Below are 13192 nucleotides of genomic sequence, written 5' to 3' on the forward strand. Positions count from 1 at the left end.
ATCCATCCATCTCTTTCGAGGTCTACCTCTACCGATGTACCCTTCCACACTCATAACTAACGTTCTCCTTGTAACATGCGATTCATCCCTCATAACATGCCCACACCATGCTAACCTTTTACTCCTAACCTTCTCTACTATGGGGGCTACTCTCAAACTTCCTCCTTGCCTTTTTCTCTATGTACTTTCGTAACTTATACTCTTCTATACATCTCTATCAGTCGTCATAGAATTCACTCACTTATATACTCACACAATCCATTTATTTCGGTCTCTATTTTTCCCAAAAGAAGGAGGTACTTCGTACCCAAATTCGTCTGTATATATATTTTTAGTAGCCATACATATTCAATCCCATTGCTTTCGCATTACTGAGCAAATACACATTAATTGTTAAACTTGAAGTGGAAACCCTTATTATGAAAAATCTACATTAAAGCTTAAACTCAGTACAGCAGTAAATATAACATGTATATTTGTACAGTCACGGAAATCCGCGATGATGAGAGATGGAACTCCACCCCTTTTTCAAATAACCAATCAGGTTGCAGTGAGTTGCCCACCGACGGTATAATAATAAAAATTACCGTGTATTGAGGAATCTTTTTTGTAGACACATTTAAACGCTTCTATTGGTTGTTGTCTCATAGGTGTTTAACTTGTTACCGACAGCGCGGCAGCCAAAAGTACAAAAAAAACTTTTCTTGAAAACTCCTTAACAAAACTATATTGCGATCACATATTTTCCTCTTGTTCGTCTTTTCCTTCTCATGTTTGTTTTTTTATATTTTTTTTACCAACCACATAATTGTCTTGGTGGCCAGTATGCAACCTCTTTGGCTATATTCACACTTCTATAGTTTGTCGATTCATGTGACAATTTAGTAGGGATGGGATGTGAAAATCAAGCATGAATCTTTTCTAACAAAGTAATCTATCTTATTCAGACAAACTATAGTCAGCCAAAAAAGTTGGATTTGCACTGACCAATTTGTACAGAATTATCAAACGACTAACTTAAAGTAGCACACCGGCAGATTCCCCGATTGTACCTATTTTTTTTGGCTTATTATTCATACACCCATTTATTTATATTTATTACGATTCCAGGCAGCACATTCCAGTTGTGCAAGATCTGTGCTGAGAACGACAAGGATATCCGGATAGAGCCGTGCGGGCACTTACTGTGCACGCCTTGCCTCACCGCCTGGCAGATCGTGAGTTAACACTGTTATAAATACATAACACAAGAATACATCACCAGCTCACTGCAAGTCCCCACCGAGGGGCTCGGAGCCTACCCTAATAAGGGGTGACTAGTAGTCTTGGGTAGTACACGTACGGTGTACTAAAAAGTAATGTTACTCGGCACTGTACTAAAAGTAACGTTACCGAACGGCTTCTGTTAATCGGACATTTAGTACTTTTAGCACACTACGTGATATCGGAGTTCGCCTTTTTGTCAGATTGAAGCATCCACATTCGATAATGAGAATCAAAAGTGGATAAAATTATTCATAACTAAATTTATTTTCGCTAAAAACATATGTTTGACCCTGCTTAAAATTTGATGTGAATATAACCCTCGTTATATTCTATTCATGTATAGTGTTTTCACAAATCTGAAGTACTAAAGGTACTAAAAGTGTGTACTAGTACGTTTTCCCAATTGTACTAGTACGGTGCGAACTTGCAGATGTTCGATTAAGCCCAAGACTAGTGACTAGGCTGTAGTCAACCACGCTGCACTGCGGGTTGCTTGACTCCACACATATCTTTGAATTTCTTCGCCGATATGTGCAGGCAATACGATGTTTTTCTTCACCGTAAGAACGTCGGGTAAATTATATACATATGAAAATTCGAAAAATCTAAAATCACATTGGTACAGCGGGATTCGAACCCAAGACCTGTATATTACAAGTCAAGTGCTTAAACCACTGAGCCACCGACGCTCTGAATACAGAAAGAATACAGCTTAATAAATATCTTACTAATATAAACTAGCATTCTCCCGCGACTCCATCCGCGTGGAACTAAAAAAACAAAGTGAGTAATCTATGTCTTTTACCAGACTATCCTCTACATCTATACCAAGTTTTATCTAAATCCGTTGAGCCGTTTAGGCTACAAACTCTAACAAACATCCATCTAAGCTTTCGCATTTGTAATATTAGTATGATGTAAGTGTTGATGTATTTACGTTTGTTAGAGTTACTTAACTACTGAATGGCTCTTGTAATTTTACTAATATTAAAATTGCGAAATATGTCATAGATGTAGGTTACTCAGTTTTGTTGTTTTTAGTTCCACGCGGACGGAGTCGCGGGAGAATGCTAGTTTATAATATTAGTAAGATATTTATTAATCTGTATTATTTGTGTACTCACTTTTTGTTTCTTTTTTATTTTAACGAGGACGGAATTGCCGGCGGAAGCTAGTTTGACATAAATAGAGCAAAATCTGAAAGAATGGATAGGTAACTTTTTTTAAAATTGTGATTGGAGTCGTGGACAAATGTTAATGCGATAGTTAAGATGGATGGATATTTGGTTGAAGGTATCTTCTAACCGGAACAGATTTTTAGGAAATTTGGTATAGATGTAGAGAACAATCTGGAAGAACACATGGATACTAATTCAGTTTTTTTTTTTATTTCCGCACCGACGGATTTGCGGACAAAACCTAATATGAAAGTGTAAACGGATTTCGATTGAAATTTTCCATAGATGTAAAGCAGTGTTAAAAAATCATAGGCTACTTTTTTTAATTTCCTTGTTTTTCTAGGATTCCGAAGGCCAAGGTTGTCCGTTCTGTCGCGCGGAGATAAAGGGGACAGAGCAAGTGGTTGTCGACGCCTTCGTGCCGCCCAGACCTCCAAATACTACTTCCGAAGCTAAGTAAGTATATACACAAATCAAATCAAACGCAATCTATACTATTACAATAAAGCGTAAACACACACTTCTTTGTTGCCAAAGATGTCAGCAATTACAGCATATTTTTAAATAATTCTTCTTTTTATGAAAAGCTTTAGTCTTACGTCACGCTTTAGGCTATATATTTTCACGCCATTAAACTTGATGGTAAATATTTTGGATTAAAACCCTAATGTGGGAAAGAGACCATAAGTTGCTGCCAACATCAAGAAAGCAAGGTTGTCATGCTTTGTCATCATATCATGTCTGTCATTTGCTATTGATAATTTGACACATGTAAAAATTCTCACAATTACATGCGGATGAAGCCGCACTGGAACAGCTAGTTTGTAAATAAAACTATACAACTAGAAATATCTGTCCCCATGTAACTTAACAAATCTATCATACTAATATTATAAATGCGAAAGTTTAGATGGATGGATGTTTGTTAGAGTTTGTTGCTTAAACTGCTGAACGGATTTCCATGAGAATCGGTGCAGTTGTAGAGTATAGTCTGGAAGAACACATAGGCTACTCGTTTTGCTTTTTTTAATCCTACGTAGACGGAGTCGCGAAAGAAAGCTAGTACTAATATAAAGAGGAAAGATTTGTATTTTTGTATGTACTGAAATAACTCAATAACTACTAGACCACTTTCAAAATTTCTTTTACTATTACAAAGTTACGTTATTGCTCAGTAACATAGGCTATATTTTTAATTTAACGTGAACGAAGTCATGTGCAACTAGTACTACATAAATAAAAACAAACACAATTATTGAAATAGTATTTTAATTGACTTCAAAAATTAGGAAGTTTTCATTTCGAATTAAAGTAAAAACTTAAAAAACACAGCGTAGTTAAAAAAGTGTGCCAAAATAAGTAAGATTCCATGTCTTTTACTATTTACCTGCTTTTATTTATTTTACTAAAATAATAAAGAGGATTTTTTTACTATTTATGTATGTATTGAAATAACTCAAAAACTATTGGGCCAATTTCAATTCTTTATTAAAAAGCTTTTTTTCAGTAACACAGGCTATATTTTTAAATCTTACGTGTACGAAGTCGCGTGCAACAGCTAGTCAATAATAAAAAGTATTTCTGTTTCAGAGGTGCGATAGTAAAAACTCCAGTGAAACCAGTGTCTTCCAACTCCTCGGGGTCCTCGGGCTCATCAGGATGTAATGGATCCAGTAAGTTAAATAAATAATAATAATATACTATACCAATATATATTTTTTATATAAATATTTTATATTTATATATAAAAGTCAGCCAGAGGGAGACAAAATAACTTTAAAAAGAAAATAATTCTACACTATTATAATAAAGCGTAAACACACACTTCTTTGTTGCCTAAGATGTCAGCAATTACAGCATATTTTTGTATAATTATTTTTTTAATAAAAAGCCCTACACTTACGTCTCGCTTTAGGCTATATATTTTCACGCTATTAAACTTAGGGGGCAAATAAATTGTAAAAAACCTTCACGTGGGAAAGGGACAAACTACAAGCTGCCAACATTAAGAAAGCAAAGTGTTTAATATGGCTGAAAATTGTTGAGGAGGTAACTTAAAACCAGAAGACGGACATAGAATACTATTTATTCCGTTGACGGATGCATGTTTCTCTCTTTCTCTCTCTCTCGATAAAATTTTGTACAGATGTAAAGGATAGTCTGGAAAACACATAGGCTAATTACTTTTGTTTTTTTAATACCACGCAGAAGAATTCGCGGGCGAAAAGTAGTTTAAAATACAATGTAGATTAGATTTCAAAAATGCAATTAAAATCATTGTAGAGTGGTAGAGCCCGTTTTAACATCTTCGAACGTATAGGCCGGTTCGCCCGGTGTAATACCACGACAACACAGAAAACACACGTGAAGTGGAAGCAATTCCGCGTAAAGTCTGATGAGTGTGGTGCTGGAGGTCTAATTTTAGTCCCTTTCCCTTTCCCTTTCCTTTTCTTAAGAGGAAAGGATGGGAAGGAAAAGTGGATTTGACGGTGAAGACGTATAGGAAGAGGAAACGTCCTCTTTATGTGCGCCTCCTCCGTCAATGAAGGGTAGACAGCGCATCTGCAATTGTGGATGTCTATGAGCAGCGGTCGCTTTCCATTTCGGTGGATTCAGGTGGCCGCTTGCTCGTTTGCCATCTTATGTTATAAAAAAAAACACATTATTGCACCTTTTTAGTATTTTTTGTACATGATCTTTTTGTTATTTTTCAGGTTCTGACGTGACAATATCTAGTGGTGCTAATGGCTGGTCTTCGCGGAACACATTTAATGGACTGACAGATGATATTGATGATCCAGAGGTAAATAAATATTTATTTTTCATATTTCTAATAGTTTTAACTCTTAAATGCATTTATAAATCAGTATTTTCTTCCTTACGCAATGGATATTTTAAATTTTTTTTTTCTTTATTTTTTCCATTTCCGTCCTTCAATTTAAGGTATTTAAAAAGAATATATCCTGCATTTAAGGGTTAATTGTGATTACTATAATCTATAAAAAATTAAGCAATTATTGCTAAATCCTAAGCTAGTATGGACTAGTTTTTTTCCTGATAAAGAAATCTTACTAATAAATATGCGAAAGTTTAGATGGATGGATGTTTGTTAGTTTGTAGCCTAAACTGTCATACATGTAGAGGATAATCTGGAAAATAGGCTACTCACTTTTTTTATTTAAATTCCACACGGACGGTGTCGCGAGCGAAGGCTAGTTATGAAAATAAATCTTATAGAAGTCAAATGTTTAGATTTTGAAATTATCAGTTTATTTTTATGAATACAAATGTTTTAAATAATAATCGTAAAGAAATTCGTATAGATTTCTTTAAATGATAGTAGCGCCATCTATATATTGAATGTAATTTGATGAGAACGCCATCTTTTGGCGCAAATAGTTTTTTTTACCGTTATACAAAAAAGTGAATTTCAAGAACTTTTTGTGAGAATTAAATGACGAAGAATTAAGGTATTTGTCTTTTCACAAAAGAATAAGTCTGAGAAATGTATTTTTTTATTAATATATATGAGTTTCTTGGCTTATTGGGTTTAACAGCTGTTTGTGTTAGCATGCTTTGCATTTTTGATTGTGTAGCATGTTTTTTTGTTGTTTTTGTACTGGCATTTATATGTGTGTTAATACCATCTTGTTAAAACTTACTGTGTCTGTTTAAATTATGTAGATTTAAATTTTTATGTAAATGTTGGGATTTTTCTATAAGTGTGGTTAATATTAGTTACAAATAATTACACTGGGTACATGTAATTGCGTAAATAAAATTTTCTCCCATATCAAAAGGTTAAAAGTACAATCAGGGAATATGTCAGTGTTACAACTTTTAATATATAGTTGTTTGAACGTTTTGTAAAAATTTAAAGACGCGGAACAAATAGCAATAGCCTTAAATAAATAAATACTAGAAAAAATTATGTACACCAGTATTTTCATATATGTAAGATTTAAAATTGTTAACTAATTTTTTGTGTAATATGTTGTGGTAGTATTTAAATCTATACATATAATAAAATTGGAGTGTCTGTGATATCTAAAGAAAATTTTTAGATTTTGGGATGATTATGTATTTGTATGTCTGTCTGTCTGTCCGCAAGCCGCGTTTGTTCCGGGCAATCTCCGAAACGGCTGGGTCGATCTCGACTGGACTTTCACTAAAGGGCAGCTGACATAGACCCGCATATTACATGCTACCTTTTATCTTAATGCTGCGTGGCCGAAGTCGCAGGCAATAGCTAGTCCTACATAACTAACTAATGTGTGTTTACGCTTTATAATATTAATATAGATTGTTCCGCGACGTTTCCATAAGTAGAAAACGTAAAACGACTACCGTTTAAAAATGGGACACTGACAGATTACCTGATTGTACTTTTAAATGATTAGTTATTTTTTTTAATTAAAGCTTTGCGTGTTTGTTTTTAAACTGAACACAGTATAGTTGTATGCATTGCACGGGGATTTCACTGTAATATTTATTGTTTGTTTTTCAGAGACGCGCAAGAAAATCACCGCATGCTTAATTTTGTTTGCCCGGAACTGTCTATAAATTACGGGAATCTTCGGTTTTCACTGCTTTTACTCGTTTTGATGTACTTTTATTTAAGAGATATGTGTTAATGTAACGGCAGTGGAAACCTACAGTTAGTTTCCTTTACTTTTGTGTTTTGTGAATCAAAAGCGGTATTTCATGGTTGATACGAATATACTCTCGTATCTGTACTAATATAAACAAAGAGAGTTAAAAAATATAGACTAGGCATAAGTAGACAATTCATTTTTTAACGCTTTTGAATACTTTAATTAATGGCAAATAGGTGTCCATTAAATTGTCATTAAATAATATTTATATATTTATTTGTGCGATGAATTTTACGTATTTTTTTACATTAGTTATGTAAAAATACTCATGTTTTTTTAGTTTATTTGATGTAAAGTTTGTTGTGTATTATACTTAACACGTCATTACTAGATTCATGCTTCCACTAGTATATTTAAAAACAGAATCTAATCATTCTAATATTATAAACTAGTTTTCGCCCGCGACTCCGTCCGCGTGGAGTTAAATAAAACAAAAGTGAGTAGCCTATGTGATTTTGCAGACTATCCTCTACGTCTATGCCGAATTTCATCGAGATCTCTTCAGCTGTTCAGATGTGAAAGTTTAGATGGATGTTTGTTAGAGTTTGTAGCCTAAATGACTGAACGGATCTCGATGAAATTTGGCATATATGTAAAGAACAGTTTAGAAGAACACATAGGCTACTTACTTTTTTTGATTCTACACGAACGGAATCGCGGGCGAAAGCTAGTAACTTCATAAATATCAGTGATCAAATTTTACATTAATACTAGCTGTTCCCGTGCGGCTTAATCCGCATGAAATTATGAAAAAATGATTTTATTGTTTACGTTTGTCAAATTCACATGACATGAATCGAACACTCGGCAACCTTGCTTCCTTGATGTTGGCAGCAACTAATGGTCTCTTTCCCACATTAGGGTCTATATCCTAAATATTTATCCCCTAAGTTTAATGGCGTTAAAATATATAGTCTTAAGCGTGAAGTGAGTGTAGGGATTTTTATTAAAAAAAAGAATTATTCAAATATATGCTGTAATTGCTGACATCTTAGGCAACAAAGAAGTGTGTGTTTACGCTTTATTATAATAGTATAGATGAAATACTGCTTTTGATACATTTATGGTTTATTCTCATTTTGGTTTATTTGCTTTGTATTATTTTAGTTTTTTTTTTATAGCTGTCATTGCACGTTTATTCTCATTTCATTTTATGGCAGATAGACGATAAATCATTTACAGTCTAACAAAGAAATGCGGTATAAAGTTAGGAATAAACTGAGTATAAGCAATAATACCCAATCGGGTAATAATAACGAAGTAACGGCGCCTGAGGGAGCCCTCGAGCTTAGTTACTCATAAACGAGGTTTAGGCAAAGCGCCTTGCGTTCGCCCACCTCAAGCCCGGTATCTGTAAATGCCTCTTCAAGGCAAACAATGACAAATCGGTCAAAAAAAAAGTACAAATTTAGTACATTCCTAAGTTTAACTTTATACCGCGTTTATTTGTAAGGCTGTCAAACTAGGCGTGAAAATTTATATAAGAACTAGCTGTTCCCATGCAATCCGCATGAAATTATAAAAAAAATATTTTATTATTGACATTTGTCAAATTATCAATAGCAAATGTCATGACATGACAAACCTTGATAATCCTTGATGTTGGCAGCAACTTACGGTCTCTTTCCCACATTAGGGTTTTTATACGAAATATTTACGCCCTAAGTATAATGACGTTAAAATATATAGCCTAAAGCGTGACGTAAGTGTAGGGCTTTTTATTAAAAAGGAAATTATTCAAAAATGTGCTGTAATTGCTGACATCTTAGGCAACAAAGAAGTGTGTTTACGCTTTATTATAATAGTATAGATGCATGAAGGTTTTAAATAGCTTAAATACAGTTTAGTACTATTATACTCTAGCGAAGAGGATTTTAGAAAAATCTTGTTATTTGATCATTATGCCTAACCAATCTTACTAATGTAATAAATGCGAAAGTTTAGATGGATGTTAGAGTTTGTAACCTAAACTATTGAACGGATCTAGATGATGGTCATAGACATAGATAGTCTGGAAGAACATATTAGTTCTTTAATTATATGAGGACGAAAGCGTGCGAAATTTAGTTCATAAATATATATTTTTTTACCACAAGCATATGGTAAAATATAATCATTTTGATGTACATATCAACCATAGGTAAGAGTTAAATGCCGTATTTAACTTAACAATTATGAATACATTTTTGGGCGTAAATCAGTTAAGTTAGTTACTTAAGAAGACGAAGATAACATTTTATTTATTTACTAGCTTATGCCCGCGACTGTCCGTGTAAAATTAAAAAAAAATATTTAGTCTATGTGCACTTCCAGATTGCTTTACATCTATGACAAATTTCATCAAGATCCGTTCAACAGTTTAGGCTACAAATTCTAACAAACATAACTTTCTTAGTATGATTTAAAAAAAACCACTGAACATATCGAATCTCTTTTAATATAAAATAATTTTTCAATACCAAAATGAGAATATTTCTAATAGAGGTTGTTATTCAAATAAAACAATGCAAATAGGAATTTAAACTATTTTATTAGTAGTAAAGTTAATTTATTTAAAATAAACGATAAATGCTTTGTGTGTTTGTACATATTAGAGCGGGCGCAATCATTTGACTAAACTATCGCACAACTGTTGTCTGATTGTCGATTGTTTCGTAGCCTCAACTGTTTAGTTGCACAACTAAAAATCGAATAGTGTGCGTTCATATAAGCTCATATACAAAGCGAGACAAAACATTTGTGCGATAGTTTAGTCAAAGGTGTACGCTTGCTCTTAACTGATTTTGTTCATTTTGTCTGCTTGCATTTTGTTTGAGTCGTTTGAAAATTACCTTCTATTCAACCTTTGCTAATAAAAGTATGAGGGAGCGAAATGGAAGGTAGGGGAGGGAATGTATAGGAAGAGGAAATAACTGTACATTCTCAATCTATTATGTATTTCTAAAGTTTTTTTTAAAATGTATTAAAGAAAATGGAAATTGTTTTCAGACGACTCAAGTTGTGTGAATTTGTTTGCATGAATTTATAGATGTTTGTATAACTTATATTGGTATAGTTCGAGACATGAAAGTTGAACAAAAATAAGTACAGTCAGCCATAAATATGTACATTAACTTAGCTATTAAAACTTGTATATGGTTTTAATATTTGTCCGTGTGTCTGTCTGCTTTTAACTGAATACATGTTATTGATGTATAATTGCGTTATAGTTTGAAACTGAAGTTTTAATGCAAGTTTGTAAAGTTTTGTAAATGTTGACAAGTTTATACAGCTGACTGTACTTTTGATTATAATTTGTTGGTAACATTTTCTATACAATTATTTGGTGCATTTTTAAAGTTATATTTTCACTTTCGTGTCCCGAATTATATTTTCTGTATGTTAAGACTGGTATTTTAGTATTATTTGTTAACTGATATTTTAAATTAGATATTTAATCGAATTCAATGGAAATGAGGAATTATATTAACAATGTTTGTCTTTTGATTTATTTAGATTAATTTCTGTGTATAAATCATTTATACTAATTGTTGTAAACATTTAAAGAGTTTCTTTATATTTATTTCTTCGTCATTGATATTCTTTCCGTTCTTTTTAGATACACCATTTTTCTAAAGTGACAGTTGCCTTTACATTTTGACATATATATACACTTATATATTACAGCCAGTATATATCTTACTTCTTACTAATATTATAAATGCGAAAGTTTAGATGGATGGATGGATGGATAGATGGATGGATGGATGTTTGTTAGCGTTTGTAGCCTAAACTGCTGAACGGATCTCCATGAACTTTGCCACAGGTTTAGTCTGGAAGAACACATAGACTACTTTTTATCCCGGGAATAGTTATGGTTCCCGTGGGATTCATTAATTAAGTTTTTTAATGTTTACTCGATCATTCTGCAACGGTTCAACATATCTTATTAAAATATGGCACAGATATAAAACAAAGTCTGGAGTACCCATGGGATAAGCTTCATCCCCGAGAAATGTCCGGTTCCCGAGGGATTTTGTAATTCATATAGTTTGTATGTTTTCTAATACCACGCGTACGAAGTCGAGGGCAACAGCTCGTTTGTTATAATTAAACCTTTTAAATCCACAACACTAATATTATAAAGAGGAAAACTTTGTTTGGTTGTAATTAACTAACTCGAAAACTACAGAGCTCATTTCGAACATTCCTTGAACCACTAAAAAGCTACATTATCATTGAGTAATATAAGATATGTTTTATATTATGTTTTAATCTTACGAGAACGGGGTCGCGGGCGAAAGTAGATAAATAAATAAAGTAAAAGTATAAAGTAAAATAAAAAAGAAGATAAATAAATAGGATTAAACGCGATTTTTGATGTTAATGACAGTGTCACTATTGTTAGTATGAAAACTGTTAAACTTTTCTATATAATTCAAGAGACAATCTTACTATCTTTAGGGTCTGTCCCACCAAATTGTAAATTGTCTGATAACAATCCAACGAGTAAATTATGTTTCGGAAATATCCGATTTGTTCCCTAATCTCCAGTGACGTTAGCTATCTGAGCCTCTATCAGCCAGTGGTGGGACACGTCCTTCGATTGCTTGTACACCCTCGAACAGCATAAGCAGAGTATTGTTGACAATATCCCAAATTAGAAAACAACCACAATCACTCGACACTGGCCCAATCCGCTGAGGGAGAGCTATCATACTAATATTATAAATGCGAAAGTTTAGATGGATGGATGTTTGTTAGAGTTTGTAGCCTAAAAGGCTAAACGGATTTCGATCAAATGTGGTAGAGATGTAGAGGATAGTCTGGAAGAATATAGACTACTCACTTTTGTTTTTTTAATTCCACGCGGACGGAGTCCCGGGGAAAAGCTAGTAAACATTAAATAGAATAGAATCTCTTCACAGCTTCCATTAGCGCCAAAAATAACGAAAAACGAATAGACAAAAAAATCACAGTTTATAACCTGTCCATTAATAGAGGTCTGTGGTTTATATTGACACATTGTGTTTTTTTTAAAGTTTGTGTACGGTCTTTTAAAGGTAAAATTGTTTATATAGGTAAGTTATAATTTCTCATTTTTATTGAATTTAAATATAAATATTGGTGCATTAAAATATATTTACAAATACAGATAAATCTTATATACACGAAAAAAATCAGTCAAAATATTTTTTTTTTTATTAAATTGGGATTTACAGTCCAAGTCGCAGTAAATGATATGTCATATTAACCGATTTCTACTGTACGATTTGAAAATGCTATTTTTTTAAATTATGCTTACTTGCTCAACCCTTTTTCTTTATTTTTTTTTAGTAAATAATCTTGGTACTTAAGACCTTTTAGTCTCGATTTGCTATAAAATAAATGTAAATAAAATTTTGTTTAATTTATATCGTTAAATAAATAATGTAGAGTTATAATTTTATTTTTACATAATTTTTATGATTTAATGAATTTAGAGTTGGTGCGATTTTAACTACGTTACTTAATAACTTAGAAGGAAAATCGATTTTTTAACTTAGAATGTATTTTTTTAGCTTTAGTATTGTATTTGTTTAGATTAAGTTTAGTCGAATATTGCTTTATCTTAAATATTTTTATGAAATTAAATTTATTTATTTTTTAAGTGTATTTTTTTAATGTTGACAATATACGCTTGGTGATGTGTTTGTTGTGTTTTTTTGCATCTTATTTTTTTTTAAGTAGAAAATTTGCATTTAAACAAATTGTCTGTTCGCAAGCATCGTTTGCTCAGGGTAATCTCCGAAATGGCTTTGCCTATTTTGACGGGAATTTCATTGGAGGGAGCTAACATAGACGGGCATAATACAGGCTATTTTTTTAATTTCGCGTCAAAATGACAACCGGATCGCTATATCTGGAACGAGTAGACCAGTTACGGGACTTTGGAAGGTAGCTAATGCTGGCGGGAATATTATAGGCCACCTTTTTTTGAATCCGTGCTACCGAAGTTTACAAATAGCTCGTTAGTAATATAATTGGATTAGTCGATATTACGTAGTAATAATATTTAGGACTGTGCGGAGTTCAACGCGGCGACATCTACGATAGACGCGCTGAGACCCGGCG

The 13192-nt window shown here is 32.8% G+C and overlaps 1 protein-coding gene across 1 annotated transcript in view; it reads left to right on the plus strand.

Moving 5' to 3' along the window:
- Window positions 1-13192, plus strand: part of LOC106108709 (E3 ubiquitin-protein ligase CBL-B) — a 63894-nt gene that overhangs the window by 48531 nt on the left and 2171 nt on the right. Inside the window, exons 5-10 of the mRNA XM_013289969.1 lie at window positions 406-550; window positions 1038-1217; window positions 2788-2900; window positions 4035-4117; window positions 5159-5247; window positions 13138-13189. Of these exons, the coding sequence (XP_013145423.1) occupies window positions 406-550; window positions 1038-1217; window positions 2788-2900; window positions 4035-4117; window positions 5159-5247; window positions 13138-13189 (662 nt within the window). The remainder of the gene's footprint in view (window positions 1-405; window positions 551-1037; window positions 1218-2787; window positions 2901-4034; window positions 4118-5158; window positions 5248-13137; window positions 13190-13192) is intronic.

The sequence above is a fragment of the Papilio polytes genome, unplaced genomic scaffold (genome assembly GCF_000836215.1).
Source record: "Papilio polytes unplaced genomic scaffold, Ppol_1.0 DF821400.1, whole genome shotgun sequence".
NCBI lineage: Eukaryota > Metazoa > Arthropoda > Insecta > Lepidoptera > Papilionidae > Papilio > Papilio polytes.